General features: G+C 39.6%; 1 protein-coding gene across 4 annotated transcripts in view; it reads left to right on the forward strand.

The window, feature by feature from the left end:
• FMNL2 (formin like 2) overlaps positions 1-20,850 on the forward strand; it is a 316,097-nt gene that overhangs the window by 216,207 nt on the left and 79,040 nt on the right. For all 4 annotated transcript variants that reach the window (XM_028830702.2, XM_028830704.2, XM_028830700.2 and 1 more), the window contains exons 5-6: positions 8,197-8,280; positions 11,662-11,814. In XM_028830702.2, coding sequence (XP_028686535.1) covers positions 8,197-8,280; positions 11,662-11,814 — 237 coding nt within the window. The remainder of the gene's footprint in view (positions 1-8,196; positions 8,281-11,661; positions 11,815-20,850) is intronic.

The following is a 20,850-nucleotide window of genomic DNA, read 5'->3' on the forward strand; positions in this document are numbered from 1 at the left end:
AGAGAAGGTGAGTGAATTGCACAGTCTACAGCTGTAGAGCCAGGTGCTTTGGCTCAAGTTGCTCTGTTGCTTTTCCTGTATGACTTATGCTGGCAGCCGTTTCCCTGAAAGAAAATAAGATTATCAGGGATCTGGGATCAAAGCAATGAGGCTTGTCTGCTGGAGATGAAGATGGTGGTAGTTTAATACTTTTGGGCATTTAAACTAAGGACATTTAAATACTTTCCAGTATTTATGGATCAGGAACTAGATTCGATTTTGTTTGGTCCAACCCTAGGCCTTTGGCCCTTTTAACTGAAAATGGTGGAATGAACTGCAACCAGGATTTCTACAAATTGTCAAAAAGCATTTCTTAGGCTGGGTGCAGTGGTTCACATCTGTAATCCTAGCACTTTGGGAGGCTGAGGTGGGTGGATCACCTGAGGTCAGGAGATTGACACCATCCTGGCCAACATGGTGAAACCCATCTCTACTGAAAATACAAAAAATTAGCCAGGCATGGTGGCGCATGCCAATACTCCCAGCTACTTGGGAGGCTGAGGCAGGAGAATCACTTGAACCTGGGAGGTGAAGGTTGCAGTGAGCTGAGATCACTCCAGCCTTGGTGACAGAACAAGACTCCATCTCACCAAAAAAAAAAAAAAAAAAAAAAAAGCATTTCTTTAAGCATTGCTGAAGTAACGTGAAATTGACCATCAAATACAAAAGGAAGATGATCATTTCCAACACAAACTTGGCTGAATAGAAGAACCTTGGTTGGGTTGAAGCCAGTGCAGTCTGCAAGCAATTGGAGTGGTTTGTTGTTGAGGATACTATAGACATGTTGAAAGATTCTTACATTTCTTTCATCTTTACCGGGTGAAGTTTTCCCTCGCCCACTGCCTATGTGAGGTACTCTGAAAGCCTTGGCTTTAGCAGCAGAAAAATTGATGGAGATGCATTGTCTGATTGTATGCAAGCAATCACTAGCATAAACTTACATGAAGTAAAACCACACAACCAGAGTTTGACCATCTTGCCTGTCCTGAAAACCTAAACCTGAACTCACTCTTTCTTATGTAAACTAACTGGCTTGATCTCACTTGATAGGGATATCTTCTGAAAAATTACTCAATAATGACTAAAACAATCAGTTGCTAAAATGAAGAATTCTTGAAATGCAAGATGCTATATGAGGAAGCCAGATATTTTATTGTACTGTTTAACATACTGTAATAGATAGATAATTCAGGGCTGAGTGTGGTGGCTCACGCCTGGATTCTCAGCACTTCAGGAGGCCGAGGCAGAGGATTACTTGAGCCCGAGAGTTTGAGACCAGGGTAACATAGTGAGACCTCGTGTCTACAAAAAAAATAAAATATTAGCCAGTCACAATGGCACGTACCTGCAGTGCCTGAGACGCTGAGGCAGAAGGACCAATTGAGCCTGTGGGTTCGAGGCGGTAGTGAGCAGCCATTGCACTCTCTGAATAACAAAGTGAGACCCTGTCTCAAAAAATAAAAATAATAAAATCAGTGCCCATTTGCTCAAATTTGTGCTATGCCCCTTTCTAGTTATTTGACCTTAGATAAGTTACATAAGTTTTCGTACTTACTATGTGACCCAAGTTAAATTCTCATTGATAAAATGATATGATAAGACTTACATCATAGGAATGTTGTAAGGATTAGATGATATAACTTATAAAGACCTAATAAAGGGTCTGAAACTTAATAGTTACTCAATATATGATAGTTGTTTGTTATGCTTGTTGCAAATAATATCTGTAGTATTCAACAGTATTATATATCTCTAAGGGATTCCCTAAGGCAGAGAGTGTTATCATCTTTATCTAAAATAATCCTGACACCCAGGAGATTATGATTCCCAGAAATTAAAAAGGAAGGATTACATTTACAATCTACTTGTCCTAAAAAAAATTGTTCTGGGCACATGCTTGCTTTTCAAGGTTAAAGACTTGAGCTTTACCGAGATAACATTCTGAGCTGCAGCTTTGTCAAGCAAAGGGCTTGTTCTGAGTTTTGATATAAGCCTAAAACTCTATAAATGGAACAATCTTCTGAGAAAGAAAATTAATTTTCTTTGAGTCAAATTGAAATAAGAATTAGACTAGAAATAATCCCATTCACTTACTCTTAGGAACTATAATAATAGAGAAGAATTGAATTATGACTTATCTAAGCTTTTGAAATTACTTGAAATACCCTTGAAATGATCCACGTAGTGTTAGAACACACTGGCCATGCAGTGTGAGTAGGCAGATGCCATGGTGCTTAAGATGTCAGAGTGATAGGATTTAAGTTGTGGTGAGGGTGAAGTGGACAGATTTACCAGCTTTATTCTGTGGAACTGATGTGTACGCTGTCTCTCCTTGCAGGGAATTTATTGTAGTAAAGCTGCCTATAATGATAGAAAATTACTCTCCATCCTCACTGGAAGGTCACAGAAGTTCTGAAAGATGCTCATTTCACTTTCTCATTGCGGTATAGAGAGAACAGGCATGAGATTGCAGAAGGAATGTGGCAAGTTCGCAAGGAGGGGAAGGAGGTTTGTAGAAAAGGGAAGACGCTGAGGAACTGCTTAGTTAATGTCGTCTTCTCTCCTGCCCGCCAGACTTCTTTATGAATCAGTGCTGGCTGAGCCAGGCCAAAAGAAGAAAGACAGGAGAGTGACAAAGGCTGCTTTTAACATGCATACAACATGTATGGTTGTGTGTGTATCAAGCTGCCTTATGATTAACTTATTCCTAGATGGTACTTTTTTAGAAACCATCAAGGTTATAATCATTTTGTTATTTATTAAGCACTGTGTTAGGTGCTTTACATTTGTTATTCTGTGTATTTCCTACAAAAATCTTACTGACCATTACGCCTGAATCCCTGTTTTACAGATGAGAATACTGAGGGTCATCTATTAAGTACCTTGCTCAATTCCACACAAGTTAGAAGCACCGAGATTTGAGCCTAGATATAGTCACTTCTAAAATTTGTTACCTAAACCAGCAGTTCTCACATTTTATTTTGATTTTAGAATGCCTTTATACTTTTAAATTATTTTTGAACCCCTATAATCTTTTGTTTAGATGGGTCAAATCTATTAATGTTTACAATATTAGAAATTAAAACCGATATATTTTAAATGTCTTTAATAAAACATTTATTTAATAAAATTTAATTTAAATACATAAATATAAAATAAATGTTATATATTAATATAAATATTAACACATTATAAATGAACTTAAATGACATATTTTATGAAAAATATTCTTCAAATAAAAAATTGGTGACAAAGGCTACATTGGTTTAATTTTTGCAAATCTCTTTAAAAACTGGATAATAGTTGGCAGCTAGATTCTCTTATCTGAGTCAACATTCAGTTTGTTGTAATCTGTTTTGATTGATGTATATGAAGAAAGTTGGGCCTTATACGTATGCACACTTAGAGATGAGTTTTTTTAATGGTCTTTTCAGATAATTGTGGATATTATTTTTTTGGTAATACCCCCAAAATTGAACAACTGGTAACTGATTCTTACAGATAGCTATAATGTAGAGTCTGAAATCATATCAATGAACTTCTTGTGCTCTGTTATATTAAAATCCACTGGCCAGGCGCAGTGGCCTGCAGTCTCAGCAACTTTGGAAGGCCGAGGTGGGCAGGATGGCTTGAGCCTGGGAGTTTGAGTCTAGCCTTGGTAACATGGTGAACCCTTGTCTCTATAAAAAATACAAAAATTAACCAGGTGTGGTGACATGAGCCTGTAGTCCCAGCTACTCAGGAGGCTGAGGTAGGAGGATCACTTGAGCCCAGGAGGTTGAGGCTGCAGTAAGCCATGATTGTGCCACTGCACTTCAGCCTGGGCAACAGAGTAAGACCCTGTCTCAAAAAATCCTTTGTGCTGTCTGGCACTTTGATTGGGTCTTTTTATCCATACGTGAACTTGTGACATGATTTCTTAACATCATGCATTAGTCATTTGGAAGATCAGAATAACTCAGTGAAATCATGTTTCTCAAATGTTGAAGTATATCACTTTGCAATATTTTTAAAAAATCACATTTGTTAATAACCACTAGTCTGATTAGAATATATTTTAAGTATTGAGAAGCTGTCAAACTGATGGTGGTGAACACAGGTTTTCCAGAATTCTAATTTTTGTTTGAAAGCTCAAAGTTGGTCATCAACAACAAATACTGCATTGTCCCTGAAAGGACGGGCTCACTTCATATTTGAGTAAATGTCTGCCACATACCCCAAACTGAGTCACCATAGTTTGTCAATCATTTTTACAAGTAAATTGACATTCCATGAAAAAATGGCTAGTTCAGCTCACAACTCAAACAGTTGCACAGGTGCTTTTCCTTGAGACAACCGTGCTACTTGGGCAGGTAGCAGCTTCCTGTTTTGTCACGCTGAAAATGAAAAAGATGTGTACTAAATGAGTAAGCTTTAATAAAATCAGTATTTTTTATTGCTTATCTAAGGGCATTATTAAGTGAAGCTGGCTTTTTCCCCCTCCTGAGTGCACGGAGTGACAAATACAATAAATAGGTGTCTTCTTTGGTTGCAGCAGTTTTATACAGTATTTCTTTGGCATTATACATGTCAGTGTCAACAGAGTGAAAACAACCAATGTCCTAATATTTTTATGAAAACAGTTTTACCTTCATAGACACCCTGAGAGGGTTTCAGGGACCCCTAGTGGTGTATGGGCTATACTTTGAGAATCAGTTTGCAACACTGCCTAACAGAGTAGATCTGACCAGTGTTGAATCAGCACAGTGCTGCTTTCTCTTGCTTTTCATGATTTTTCATCAACTTCAGTTCCCACTGTATGTCTGTAGGACGTTTCTCTAAAGGAGGCTGGCAAAGGGAATTAACTGCTTGTTCCTTTCTGTTGTGCAACTTTGGGCCACTTGGCTTGATTTTAGAAATTGAAAGCCAGGAACATCTCTTAAGACCTATATGAGGAGAAATAAGGTTCTAAGATTTGGGGAGACAGAACAAAGATTTGAAATCAAGCTGTGACCAGCCTACAGTAAAATAGTGACTGTTGGCATTGGCACTTAATCTCTTCCTTGCACCCAGTTTCTTCCAGAGCTATTTGTCATTGTCCCTGTCTTTTCCAGCTCCTAAGCATCTGATTTAGAATTTGCCTAAATTCAGATTTACAGCATATGGTAATTATATTGAATCCGTGAGGCACTCAGGAAGTTATGCATTCTGTCAGAGTCAGAAATAATTCAACTTTCCAAAACCTATAATTAACCAATTTGAAACTGTTTGCCTATTGGCAACATATTAAAAAGTGTGTGTAGCATGCACAGAGGTGAAATGGAAATAATTTGCTATGGGAACCCTAAATATATGATATAGTCCTTGCATGATCATTTACATAAATCTGCAAAATGAGGCATCCATATTCTTTGAATGCCTTTAGATTCCAGATACTGCTTTGAAAGTTGCCCGTTTTTATCTTTACCTGTTTTCTTTCCTTACTGTTTCATTTCTGTAGAAGTTCACTTTCAATTCTGATTGAAAGTGGCCGGTTCTCTCCAATACAGAAAGTTCCAAGTCAAGAAGGGGTAGGGACTGAGATAGTAGAAAAATGGGGGCTCTTTTTTTCTTATCCATATCCTTATTGCTGAAATGACTTTGCTAAGCTAGCCTGATATCATTTGATAAAGGGGGGAAAGTAGCCAGCCCTGAAAGACTGATCTCATTCTTTCCTAAGGCAGCCAGGGGTGTCAGGACTAGATCAAATCCCAGGAGGAGAATCTTGTAGCTTTGAAAAAAATGTAACTGTATGACATTAAATCAGGGGTAGAATATGTCACACTTTCGCTGCCCTTTTAGGAGGTAGGCAGCAGGCTGTAACCTTTTACTCAGAAAATTGTCTTCGAGGCCCTTTCGCTCAAAGTCAGGAAGTGGAGATGGGGGCCTGGATAAGGACACTTCAGTGAAGTAAGAGAAGCCATTAGTGTTCTTTATCCCTGCATTAAAACATATGCATATTAGCACGTTAAGTGAATTGTAGCTCTGGCTGTACTTGGCTATTTCCTACCTTAAAAAAATTGAGTTTTTCATCTGTAGGTCACTTGCCTCTTGTCCAGTTGGTGGCTGAACTTTCCAAGTGAGATGGAAGTGCCAGCCGGTGGTTGACACAAGGGCAGGCACTGAGTGCATTCTGGATGGTCTGCACTCTACAGAGGCTGCGTCTGGAAAATCAACCAGAAGAAATGACAGTGGTTGTTTCTCTTAGCTCCTAAATTCGTGTGTTCTTATGAGCCACTAAGAATATGTGAAACTGAGACTGCCCTGAAAAATCTGCCCCTACCCCCACCATGATTATTTTTCATATTAAAAAGACACCCACCACCAAGGGCCAGTTTAAATTGTACGATCAGAGCCCATAGACCAGACCAATGGAAAAGCCTAAGCAGGCTAAGGGGCTTGAATTTAAAGATTTTCTAATCATCAGATTTTGATAGTGAGTTCCAGACTTTACGTCTCCAGCCAGTCACAAAAAAGAAAAAATTCTTTTTACTATTTCTAAGCTTCTAATTACTAGTATTTAAACGTGATCAATGTCTCCTGAGACCTAGCACCATAGAAAGTAATTAAAATAAATAAAAAATAAGTATCTAGTAGATGCTGTGAGATTGTGTATGTGGCTCTTTTGAAATGAAACTCCAGCCTCCACCAGTAGCCAGCCCCGTTAGTTTTGTCTAGATCTCATAACAAAGCCACTTTGTGAGGCCCACCAGGTGGTATTTTCTTTGCCACTGTTGCTACTCCAGGTCTCTCTTAAATTAAATGCTGTACGTTTACAGGCAGCTATGCCAAGTGCACAGGTTTTGCAGTTGCCTCTCTGAGGCACTTGGGGGGAAAACACAAGGCAAGCTTTCTACTTTCCCACTTTGCTGCCTCCTGAAACTACCTGCAGACCTGGGCTGGGTTTGCATCATGGAGATGACAGGACTAGAAGAAAGAATGAGCATGAGGATGAAACAAAGAACCCCTTCCCCCTGCCAAAAATGAAAACAAACAAACAAACAAACAAAAAACCAAATATCCTGATTCCATGGGATTGTTTTCTTCCTTTTAAGACAAAGACCTCAAGGGGTTGCTCATGCTTAAGGGATACTTAGTAGAATTGTCCTACTGTTATTTTAATAACTAACAAAACTGGCTTCCGTAGTCGCTATCATGTCCATAGCTGGTCAACCTTTTCAGCTTAGTGTTTCTGGAGGAAAGTAACCATTGTGGAATGCAGGTGGCAGATGTACCTTAAGTGGCATTTCAGCGATAGTAGTAGATCTTTTGACTTATTATTTGTTGGAGTTTGAAACTTAGTGAAGGCTTAATCAGGTACCATAGGTTGTTTGAAGATGAATGCACTGGAGGAAATCTGTAAAAGGGGGTGGTGACATTTTACATCCACCTCCCTAAAGATTGTGTTTGAACCCCCTATCAGGATTATTATGAAGAACGAATAAGAACGTGTAAACATTTTCCATGAACTGTGGAGCACCATTCAAATGCAAGATGTTATTATTTAAAAAAGAATTTTTTAAAAAACCTGATATTTGTCATCTACCGGCCTTGATGATGGTATGTGGTGCCTGCAGCTTTTTAAAAGGTTTTAACATTCATGGAAAAAGTTAAGCAAATCATTATCCCTATTGAATTTCTAGAAGCCCATAAACACTGGTCTCTCATTGGCTAGTTTAGTGGTTTCTGTAGCTTAGTGTGCCAAGGAGTTGAACTTGGATTTGGAATCCTGCCTGGATTTTTGTGGTTATGTTGTCATGTGCCCCGTCTGCCTCATTGTCCATAGTCTTGCTTCCTTCCACAAGCAGGCTGTAGATCAATTGTGGTGGAAGAAGTACATTAAGCAAGTGCCTTCTTTAAAGAAAGTTTCTTACAGATTATCTTAAATCCTCTAAGCAGTAAAATGCAAAGATGGCCCACGTGTACTTTTTGGCCCTTATTTTTGCACATTAAAAAGTTGTGGTTTTCTTAGTTACCATATCTGAAAAGCTCCTGCCTCATGTGAAGTAGTCTAGGCCTTCCTCCCTATGTCCTTTCAGGCAATGAAAGTTTCTGGTGAAAAAAACCAAAACTTTGCACTGTGTCCTTTCCTTGGCAGGTCATGTGATCAATTTCTCCAATGTTTTTTCCCCCCAACAGATGGGTCAGAGAATTTCTGAATGAAGAAAACAAAGGTCTTGATGTTCTAGTGGAATATCTCTCATTTGCACAGTACGCAGTAACGTAAGTAAAACTTGGCTTGCTTACATTTGAATTTTTTGTGGTCACAGCAGATGCAACTCAGTGGTAAAGTTATACACCACACAAAGGGCAGAAACTCAGAAGCAGATGTGCTAGGGCTTAGGGAGGTTTGTTTCTATTTGGGTAACTAAAAACAAATCACATAATTAGTATTAGAAATGCCTTTAAGGCAGAAGTGAAACAGGTGAGTAAAAAAAAATCACCCTTAAAGGAGCCCTTATTTTCAAAAGTAATGCTTTCTTTAGGGCTTAAGTTATATATATGGAAGAATAGTCTAACAGTTAGTGAAAGAAGTATGTGATAAATCACTAGGTGATGCAAAAGAGTGACTCCCTTTTTATTTTAAAAATGATGTCTCCATGTATATTTATGTATGTTAGTAAATGCATAGAAAATGATTGCAGAAACAGATACCAAATACAGTGGGTAGGGAGAGGTAACAAGGTAACAAGGTAACAAGAGGTAACTGGAGGGAGAGGTAACAAGAGGCTGTTCCTTTTTCCTTGATATGTATTTGTATTGTTTTGATTTTCTGCCTATAAACTGAAGGGGAGTAAAAACAGGTCAGAACAGGAAAGAAAAATCAACCTATTTAACCTTGTTTTTGTTATTTCCTAAAATTCTCCTGTTTTCTCGACTTCCGGAATGATTTACAAGACTCAAAAGTGTACATCTGAATGAGACATTGTCTTCTCCACATTTTCTCCTTTAATCAAAAAACATCCTAGTATCCACAGACACACTCATACACACAGATTGAAGCAATAATGTTCGTTAATTTGACTGAAAGACATTTCAGCCTTGGTGGTGTTTTTCTTTTCCATTCTTGTTTTAAAAGTAGTAACCTGTTTTTTTAATTTCTTCACTCCAAAAGAGTCCTAAGACTTAATCAGCTGTTATCTTATAATCCCCATCATTTCCTGGAGAATTTCTGAAGAGAAAGGTATAATTATTCCTACCGTATAGATGCAGAAACGAAACTATTGACTGAAACTGTCTTGATAGGTTTCAGTTCTGATACCTCTCATGTATTAGATGGAATGGACTAAGAAAAACCAATAGACAAGTTCTTACCTTCCTGAGAAATGCTCTTCAAAGGATGTTTCGTATCTATCTCCATTTCATCAAACACTGCAAGTCTCCCTTATGCTTTATATTATATGCCAAGAGAAAATACTGTTACCTACCCTGTTGGGTGTTTTAAAATCTGGAGTGATATTTATGCAATTCAGAGAAGACTAAGAAATGTCAGGAGGAATGGGTAAGAATAGCATGCTATGTTTTCTGTTGGCTCTAATGAATCCTTTACCTACATGACAATAGAGCTTGGCAACCAGCTTTCCCAAATGTGCCTTCACATAAGACCAACCAGGAAAGGAGGTGCTCCTATGAGGGAGTTCCTGTAGTCTCTAGCGTAAGACAATAGCGCACAAAAGATGAGAATTCAGAGCTTTTGTTTCTCAATCTTGTACCTTTGTGGGGTTTTTTTTTTTTTTCCAAGCAATTGCTTTACACTGTTTGCTTATTGGTTTTGGTTGGCTTTCATTAGATAACAAATTTTATATAGATATATAATTTGTCGTCTTTCTTGAAACTAACGGGCTGAAAAAATTTCTTGCTTTTCCTTGGCATATGACAATTTCCTAGCCTGTGAAATATGAGACAACAGGCTCATAGTGTGTCCCTAAAGAAGCAGCACTCTTTTCTTTTTCTTTTTCTCTTCTCTTCTCTTCTCTTCTCTTCTCTTCTCTTCTCTTCTCTTCTCTTCTCTTCTCTTCTCTTCTCTTTTCTTTTCTTTTCTGTGTGAGATAGAGTCTCACTCTGTCACCCAGGCTGGAGTGCAGTGGCATGATCTGGGCTCACTGCAACCTCCGCCTCCCAGGATCAAGTGATTCTCCTGCCTCAGCCTCCGGAGAAGCTGGGGTTACAAGCACCCGCCACCTTGTCGGGCTAATTTTTGTATTTTTAGCAGGGATGGGGTTTCACCATGTTGGGCAAGCTGCTCTCAAACTCCTGACCTCAGATGATCCACCCGCCTCAGCCTCCCCAAAGTGTTGGGATTTCAGGCATGAGCCACTGCGCCCAGCCTAGAAGCACTCATTTCTATGTGTGTTTCCTTTTTCTGCTGTGTGAGAGTGAGGATGAGCTGAGAGGAACACACGGTGAATGGCATGGGAGCTGCAGAGTAGCCTAGCGAGGGCGTCAGTGCCACGAGTGATTTCAGGATGCCCTCCTCGTCTTATCTTCTGTCATCTCAGTGATAGCTTTCTCTTTTTAGCTGTTAAAATTTTATTAGATTACCTCATTCTGACTCTTTTATGTTCAGCATTCCCTCCTGCAGCCAAAGGCATGACAGAATTGTGATCAGATGCCTCCACGGACTTTGTGCATCAGTCTCTGCTCTCTGATTAGTCTTTTGTAGGAGAAAGTCATTTCATTTTCAGATGAAGATTCTAACCAAATATTTTATTTTGGCAGTTATACTTTTATAAAGTTATACTTTGATTTATTGTATGTATTATTGTTTTTTCTTCTGCAGTATCCTCTAAAATTTTCCTGAGGATATTAAGTGTAGCTGCCTTCTGATTGTTCTACTGTCTGATCAGGTGTTGTTATGGATAGAAACAATTAATACAATTCCTTTTTTTTTTTCTTTTGAGAAAGCAGAGTTACTGACTTTGTGAGGGGGGAAATGTATGGAGCACAAAAGCCTATCTGTTTAAAAACTTTGTTCCTAAAACTATATAAGAATGAGCAACTTAAGTTGCCATTTATTCTAACATGGTTAACATGAGTAATAACCTCAAAAAATGTCAGAGAAACAACAGTCTGACTTTAAAGAGCACCACACTGGGAGGAGATTCCAAAATCAAAGCAAATCCATAACTTTGCTAGTAATGTATCACACATGCTTGGAAAAGTACACTTACCAACACACTGGGAGAAAATGCTCAGTGAAAATTGATGGGTAGGAATAAATTAGTATAAGCCTAACATATTGACTTGTTAAAGCAAAATGAAGACAGCTGTAAGATCTTTTCCCCCTTCCATCATACCAATGTTAGCGACTGGTAAGTTAGCAAGCCTTATAAAATAAAATACAAATAATATATCACTATTTAATTTTTGCTGTTCATTGTTCCATTATTCTTTTGCCAGACCCATTATTTGTCATTCTGTATTTTTAAAGCTAACACTGAGCCCATAGAAATTCCGTTGTATTTCCTTTCCAGTTTTCTTTGTTTACAAAGACTTTCCATACTAAGGTGCAGATGTGTTGTAGGAACAGCAAGTTATACCTGTTCATTTAAACACGTGAATGTGAATTTTTCAGTCTTCAATGGCATTTCTCTTTTGTTTTAGTTTTGACTTTGAAAGTGTGGAGAGTACTGTGGAGAGCTCGGTGGACAAATCAAAGCCCTGGAGTAGGTCCATCGAGGACCTGCACAGAGGGAGCAACCTGCCCTCACCTGTGGGCAACAGTGTCTCCCGCTCTGGAAGACATTCTGCACTGCGGTGAGTTCGTTTAATCAGGAGGCAACTTTGGCAGGGTGTACTGGGACAACAGGGTCCTACTTCTTTTCATGATTCTGGGCACTGTATCTCATAAATTGCCACAGAGCGCTTTCATTTACAATGACTCTAAATGAAAGTTTCTTTAGGAGTTCATGGGCTCTTTCCTTGGGTGATGTTTGATAACTTTAAATAGCTTCTGGAGACACCATACCTTGATTCAGCACAAAAGGTGAGAAAATTCTGCTGCCAAGTGATACAACGGGGCAGTCTCATAGGCAGATAAGGTTTTGAAACCAGGGAAATGTTGACATCCTGGTGGAGGTACTGTTTCCAGGGTAGAGGCAGCACTTAGCGATCTGGGGATCTAAAGAGCCCCTTGTTACCCTTTGTCCTTCTGCTCTCTTTCATTTCTCCAGCGGTAGCTCAGGTTGTGTGCTCTGGGGTGTTTTGTTAGCCATAGGTACAGAATGCCATAGTGATCATTTGTATTGGTGAGATGCCACTAAGCAGTGTTCCTTTGATTAGGTATGCTTCAGTTGTCAACCTTTTTTTTTTTTTTTTTTTTAGATGGAATCTCACTCTTGTTATCCAGGCTGTAGTGCAGTGGCTCAGTCTTGGCTCACGGCAACCTCCACCTCCCGGGCTCAAGCAATTCTTCTGCCTCAGCCTCCCAAGTAGCTGGGGTTACAGGCACCTGCCACCACACCCAGCTAATTTTTTTTTTTTTTTTTTTTGGTGTAGTTTTAGTAGAGACAGGATTTCACCATGTTGGCCAGGCTGGTCTCGAACTCCTGACCTCAGATGATCTGCCTGCCTTGGCCTCCCAAAGTGCTGGGATTACAGGCGTGAGCCACTGCGCCTGGCCAGTTGTCAACCTTCTATTTCTTCCTAAGTATTCCCTTTCTCATCTCTCCTGGCTAAAATAGTACCATGCTAAGGGAAGATTGGTGCTGACCACCTATACCAGTAATGGGTTTAATGTTGCTGAGGTTGTTCGTTCACTCATACCTACAATCATTCATTCATGGAAAAATATTTTTGTGCTTCTTATTTGTCAGGCATAACACTTAGAACAAATTGTATATTGGTGGATAAATCAAACTCCTGCCTGTCAGGACAGAGATATCATCTAGAACAAGTTTGTAAAGGTTTTCTATAGTTCATGATTTTCACACAAAATTTTATTAATAAGACCCTCATTCCAAAATGTTGCTTACTCTTTCTTTTCATTTTTTTCTATCCTACCCCCTTACTTACTCTTTCTTGCTTAAAGTGTTTCTGTCTTATTTCAGGCATGCTCTGGCAAGAGGACATTATTTCTCTAAGTGTTTACGATCACTCCGGGTTTTCAGTCATTGTAGTAGAATCCATATGTCAAATTGCAGTCAGTGAAAATGTGGCGTTCAGACCTTTGCATTTGGTTGCCTAATTACCTCTTTCCCTTTGACTTGGGTTTTGGTCATGGAAAGTTAAACATTTCTCTGTAATGAAGTTCAGTTCTGCCGAAGGATTTGATGTTTGAGTATGATACCACCAATAAATCATTCAGATTTTCCTTGTTTAGAACTGGAAGAAAATGTTAATGGGTTTAGAATGAATTGATTCACTATTAAGAGCAGTGTTTCAATTCACCTCATTATATTTGCAATAGGCCAAGGGTTATGCAACCTGCTAATCTGCATCAGCTTCACATGTGGGCAGGAATATATGGGCTGCTTTGGCAGATATATAAAGAAAGGCTAATTGTCTGAAGAATTTCCTGTTCACCTTGGTACTACAATGGAAATTTTCACCACTAGTTTAATTATTTGTAAGGGATTTAATTTACAAAGTACATTTTAATTTAGTTTTCTATCATTGGACACTTAGAAAGTATCATATTTTGCCAAGCTACCACCTTAATAAGGATTCGTTTTTCTGGTTAATAATTCAGTATGCTTACTTTTTAAAGTATTTTTTCCAGTAGAGCAGAAGAATCGGGAAAATTTGGGAAACTTCCCAGGTTTAAAGAGGGATGTAACCCTGGATGCTGGAGATCGAGGGACATCCAGGGCCAGCCTGTTCTGCTTCACAGTTTTGGTTCAAGGTGGATCTTGCTAGAATTAATTTCACATTGGAAAGTCAGACCAAAAGCATGGAGATAGGGAATTGTATCTGGAAAAAAGCAGGAATTATGTATGTGCTGTTTCTGGTTGGCAGGTGTGCTTGAAGATGACCAGCTAAGAAACCAATACCACATTCTTCTCTTTTGTGTTTTAATAATTCAAGCTCAAGAACAGAACATTGAAATTTCCTTTGATTCTGCTGTATGGTTTCTAGTAGCTCAAGAAAGCTGACACAGCAGTAACTTTCATGCCACTTAAGGACTTGAAGCTTAGATTTTTGTTTTGTTTTTTGAACAATGTATATCAATAGTTTTCTAGCTCTTGTGGTTCGTGGATTTATGTCTGGATTCTAATTCTGTATTTGGTCATTGGATATAGCATCTGTGACATAAAAACAACAATCAGAAGTACAGGCATGTGGTACATGTTGCTTTTCATGTACCCAAAGATTGTTTACATTTTTTTCTCTTCCTCCTTCTCTCCCCTTTCTCTTCTGCACACACTGCCTTCACTTTTGGGTTTCTTTTTATCATCCTCCCTTTTCTTTCTACCACCTCATTTCTGATTTTCTTCTCCTCTTCCACTTTGTCCTTTCTCATCCTGCTGTCTCCTCCTCCTCTGGTTTCACTAATCTCTCATGCCATCACCACATTGGTTTCTCTGCCTGAGTATTTTCAGTTCCATTGCCATTACAGCTGCTTCTCCCCTCTTGCCTCTGGAGCAGCTTCAATTTACACACTGATGATGAGGCTTCAAACCGGAAAATCTCGTAAGTCACGGGTGAAAACGACATCCAAGCGAGCTCACAGGGCATGGTGGCAGGGCGTTCCGACTGCTCTCCATGATATTATATGATAACCTTGTGGCTTTGTGCCGACATGCCGTACTAGAATAAAGCCTGCTGCCTTTTAAACTTTGATACACTCTGTTATCATATTATGATTCCTCATTTTTAGAATTTGAACCTTTACAGTATCTTGCATTTTAAAAGCACAGGTTGGTTTTTTGTTTTTTTTCTTTGAAAAAGAAAAAATATATAAATTCATGCTCTATGAAGATGATTTATTCTGGTAGCTTTGTTTAATTAGTATATGTCTTCTATACCCAAATGCAGATTTTAGTTCCTTCTTTTTAATCTCCCAATAATAAGACAGATATAGTAATCTTATCTGATACCACTTGGCAAAAGGATTGGTTAATCTTGGAAGAAAAAAATGAGATTTCAGGAAATTTAAAACACGTTGTAAATGGGCATGATTAAAGAAAAAATGAAAAACACTGTGTTCAGCTGGGCACAGTGGTTCACGCCTGTAATCCCAGCACTTTGGGAGGCCAAGGTGGGAGGATCACTTGAGGTCAGAAGTTCGAGACCAGCCTGGCCAACATGGTGAAACTGTCTCTACTAAAAATAGAAACAACAACAACAAAAACTAGCTGGGTGGGGTGGTGCACACCAGTAATCCCAGCTACTTGAGAGGCTGAGGCATGAGAATCTCTTGAACCTGGGAGGCAGAGGTTGAGTGAGCTGAGATCATGCCACTGCACTCCAGCCTGGGCGACAGAGCAAGACTCAATCTCAAGAAAAAAAAAGAAAAACACTGCATTCTAAAAAACAAGTTTTTTTTTTTTTTTTTTAACAAATTCTAATGTTGACATACCTTTTCCTCCTTGTAGTCATACTTTACTTTTTAATTATTCAAAATTGATTGTTAAACATTTTATGTCATAACATACCCCCTGAGTCATATCAGCTATTGGATTCTGTATTACCATGTATTTGTCAGGCTAGAGGGAAACTATTGTTATTGATGCAGTAGAGACCTGGTTTATATTGTCTCCTAAAATTAGAATGTGGTGTGCCTTCAGTTAAGACAGGTTTCTGTCAGCGTGGCTACAGAGCTTACTAAATTTAACAATGCTGTATAGGGACATATGTGCACATCAGATCTGTGAGGACAAAGGCTGTGTTATTTCAGATGCAAGAGAAAATACTTTCTGATTTTTAAGAAGGTCCAAATTAATGCTATTAACTCGAGTAAGAAATGACATAGTAAGTTAATGAGTTTTTAAAGAAAGAGGTGGAGTGCTAACTCAGGGTTTGGAGGAAGGGACAAATTTAAACTGGACTTTAGGCAATGTCCAGAGTTGGTCCTCAGGGTAAGGAAAGGTTGCTGCAGGTGGAGGGGAAGTGAAAGAACATGAGTTGAGCACAGCCCTATATAAAGATAAGGAGTGCTAGGGAAAGAGGGAAGAACCCGTCCTTTCAGGAACAGGTGCTTTATGATGGAGGTGGAGAGCTGTCCAGTGGAGAGACAGTCATGAGACAAAAACCAAGATTCACCGTTGCTATTGATCCTTGTAACCAAGGATGATAATTTCAAAACAATTATATAATCCTGCTCATTTCTTCCTTAAAAATTTTTTGTCTTCTTTTACTTTTCTGAATATGCCCATAGTTTACGTATTCCCATTGCAATGTTTTATTTTCAAATATCTTTTCTTTAAAAACAACACCAAGATCCACATTGCCTTTAATACACTTAACTACCATTAGTATTTCTTCTACACTCCTCCAGAGCAAGTTTGTTTTTCTTAAGAGCAATAATTGTTTTTCTTATGATGATGACGATGACGATGATTTTTTGAGACAGGATCTTGTTCTGTTGCCCAGACTGAAGTGTAGTGGCACAATCATAGCTCACTACAGCCTCAACCTCCTGGGCTCAAGAAATCTTCCCCCTTCAGCAACCCAAGTAGCTGGGCCTACAGGTGTGTGCCACCATGCCTGGCTAATTTTTGATTTTTTCTGTGGAGATATGGTCTCACTATGTTGCCCAGGCCTCTCTCAAACTCCTGGTCTCAAACAGTCCTCCTGCTCAGCTTCTCAAAGTGCTGGGATTACAGGCGTGAGCCACCATGCCTAGGCAAGATAATTACTTTAATGGAATGGCATTTCGTGAATAGTCCTCATCTGAATATTTGCCACTAATGTACTTAGTGGATTTACGTGAAGAGATGAAGAATTCAAATGTAGGTCCTTGTTTATGTATTTTTAACACTGCAATCCCATTCCTGGCGATGGTTTTCATAGAAGTAATTCTTACAAGTATTTTTCAGTAGTACAAAGATACAGATAGCATTGATGTAATTTTTATTGGTGAGAAAGGCTTTCCTTAAATGTCCGCTGTGTGGCAGCCACTGTACTAAGGGCCTCAGGGGATTTGCTGATCACAATTTACTGCCTCTGTGAGATTGCTGCTGTTACTACCACTGTGAGGAAACTGGGACCTGAAGTAGTAGTTAAACAACTTGCCTTGGGTCGAACAGTAAGTGAAGGAGGCAGGATTTGAATTGAAGTGGCTTATCAAGGATTGGAGGAAACACTGAAGAGGCCTCAGCAAATTCTTGTAGCTGTGGTCCAGTGCCTTCACGGGCAAGATTGATTATGGACTTAGTATGTAAAGGGTGCCTTGCCAAGGGTTAAGGAGACAGAAAGATATATTAAATAATATATTTGTATATGATTTGTGGCTGACAAGGGACTTAAGTATACATATGTTTGTGTGTACACATGCGTGTGTACATGAGCATATATGTGAAATGTCGTGTGAGTGTAACACACTCTAACAATACGGAAATGTGGAGGTGAGAGTAAACGGCAGAACCTAGGGAGTGATTTATGAGACTTGGTGTGGATGTGAAATAACACTGAGTAAGACCTGGAGGAGTGGCTGGGAAAAGGGAGAAGTCAGGAGAGTGGTCTGAGCAAGGTTCAGTGGTAAGACTGCGTGCTTCCTTTAGGAGACAATGAAGAGATGAGCCTGGCTGCAAGTCATTAGAGCCAGTTTATGTACTATTCTGAAGGTTAGTCTGTGAAATCATCACTGCAGCTCATTGGCAGTGATTTTGTAGGTTTTGGAAAAGGGGATAATATGGGAAGAACATAGAAATATGTCCATTTAAAGGTCACAGGAGTGAGATGGTTTCCTTGGACACATTTTACATGGGGCTATGTCCTGATTAATTAGCCCCCCAGTAGCAAATGCCTTTGACAAATATAATATAATGAAAAATCAGAAAAATCAGGCTAATAATGACTCTCCATTCACATGATGGGTCGCCAGCCTCCCCTTTCATTTTCTCCGTTCAAAAAGTATGCACTGAAACCTTTGATGAGAAGCTCTGATCTAGCTCTTATCTGGTCCTCTAATGGGACATATAGACAGCATTTCAGTGCCTGATTTAAAAGTTCATGAGGGGCCGGGCACGGTGGCTCACGCCTGTAATCCCAGCACTTTGGGAGACCGAGGTGGACGGATCACAAGGTCAGGAGATTGAGACCATCCTAGCTAACACAGTGAAATCCTGTCCTTACTAAAAATACAAAAAATTAGCCGGGCGTGGTGGCGGGCGCCTGTAGTCCTAGCAACTCGGGAGGCTGAGGCAGGAGAATGGCGTGAACCCAGGGGGCAGAGCTTGCAGTGAGCTGAGATTGCTCCACTGCACTCCAGCCTGGGCAACAGAGTGAGACTCCGTCTCAAAAAAAAAAAAAAAAAAGTTCACGAGGATTTTTGTTTACTTTTTTCTTTCTTTCCCTCTGTCTCTTCTTGATCTCTCTTCGTCTCCTTTGAATTATCTGAATTCGACTGTTTCAGCTCTATTTCTTTTGGCTGTAGAGACAGTCAGAAAAATGCCTGGCTCCTTTTTTTAGCATCGTATATTTTATGAGTTTAATCGATAGAAAAAATATGCCCAAGTGATGTCATGTCTGAAGGGTAAGAAAGAGGAAACCTAAAACCCCAACTCTTGGTTAAAGTTCTATTAGCCCAGACCTTGGAACCATAAAAGACTGGTACAATTCTGCCAAATTCTGTAACATACCTCATTGGTGTTGCATTTCAGTGGGTTGAACCCTTACATCAGCTTCCAAGGGAGTTCTATACTATTCTTTATTTATAGGTAGATATTAGTTTGAGATCTGAATAGTGTGACAGACTGCATTTTGCTTACAAAAATGCTTTTTGTAACAGAGAAAATACACCTTTTCTTTTACTTGTTCCCATTAGGGCTTAGATATTATGAATCTTACAAATGTTGGCATGGAAGCTTCATAGAAGGCTTGTGGAAAACCTTCTTGCTAGACTCCCGGAAAGCCTGATTAGTTCAATTCAGGAAACATTCTTTCAGTGTTCTGCGGTATTATGCAGTCTGGGTATTGAAGCTCAGGGAGAAAGACAGACATGTACACAACTCACATACTAGAATAAGTCTAAATGTCTAGAAATATGTGTATATTGTTGAGACAATAGATGGGTGATCACAGTTACTTCAGGACATTACTGGGTGAGCAACGGCTTCCATTTTGGTGGGTTTTTTTTTTTTTTTTGAGACAGAGTCTCACTGTGTCACCCAGGCTGGGATGTAGTGGCGTGATCTCGGCTCACTGCAACCTCCGCCTCCCAGATTCAAGCAATTCTCTTGCCTCACCCTCCCAAGTAGCTAGGATTTCAAGCGCTCACTACCACATCCAGCTAATTTTTGTATTTTTAGTAGAGTGGGGTTTCACCATGTTGGCCAGGGTGGTCTTGAACTCTTGGCCTCCCAAAGTGCTGGAATTACAGGCGAGAACCACCGCACCTGACCCATTTTGGTGTTTTCTAAGTGCTTGATACTTTACTTGTATTAGACTGTTCTCACGCTGCTATAAGGACATACCCGAGACCAGGTAATTTATAAAGGAAAGAGGCTTAATTGACTCACATCTCAGCATGGCTCTGGAGGCCTCAGGAAACTTACAATCCTAGTGGAAGGGGAAGCAAACATGTCCTTCACATGGCGACAAGAAGAAGTACTGAGCAAAGGGAGAAATGCCTCTTATGAAACCATCAGATCTCATGAGAACTCAGTATCATGAGAACAGCATGGAGGTAACCACCCCCAGGATTCAATTACCTCCTACTGGGTCCCTCCCATGACACATGGGGGTTATGGGAACTACGATTCAGAGTGTGATTTGGGTACAGACACAGTCAAACCATATCGTTACAGATATAAATCTCTGAGTAAATCCAGTGTTTGATTTCTTCTAGCTTTTTAGCTTATGAGTGGAGGTCTTTCTCCTCCACTCCAAAATTTTCATAGACACACCACTTAGTACTTATGTTTACCACCCATTGTTATTATTTTTAAGAATGTACTACTTTATATTTTTAAACATGAAGGACTAGCTCAAAATTTTGTAGCTCTCCCCCACTCCTTTTTTTTTTTGACTGTTTTGTGATGAGTAATGGTTTAAGGTCAGCAAAACATGACTTTAACGAGAACACTAACTAGCTTTATATATAATTCAGCCTATGAACAGGTATCTGGCAAGAGAAATTCCTGATCTGTGGTTCGGCAGATCCATGAGAGCTGCTTCTCCGGGTTTTCTTTGCTGGCCTTGCTTTCTTTTTGCCCTCCTGTCAAAAATTCAGGTTTCGCTTGGTGGTTGGAGCTCACTAACAAAAATAGCTGCTTTCCCTGTAGCGCCTGCTGCTGGTGCTGTGCAGGTTGAGGTGTTTCATTTGTGTTCCTTGATAGATTCATTGTTGAGCATTAAGTAGGTGGCTGGGTGCAGCTGTCACCTTAGTACTAAATAGGAAATGTTCTGTGTAGGTTTCTTAAAAAACATTTGCTTAGCCGGGTGTGGTGGCACTGCCTGTGGTCTTAGCTTCTTGGGGGGCTGAGGCAGGAGGATCACTTGAACATGGGAGGTCCAGGCTGCAGTGTGCCAAGATCATGCCACTGCACTTCAGCCTAGGTGACAAAGTGAGACCCTGTCTCAAAAAAACAACAACAACAAAAAAAGGAAGTTAAAAAAAAAAAAAAGATACTTGCGCCTGGGTGTGGTGGCTCACATCTGTAATCCCAGCACTTTGGGAGGCCAAGGCAG

The sequence above is a fragment of the Macaca mulatta genome, chromosome 12, assembly GCF_049350105.2.
Source record: "Macaca mulatta isolate MMU2019108-1 chromosome 12, T2T-MMU8v2.0, whole genome shotgun sequence".
Classification (NCBI taxonomy): domain Eukaryota; kingdom Metazoa; phylum Chordata; class Mammalia; order Primates; family Cercopithecidae; genus Macaca; species Macaca mulatta.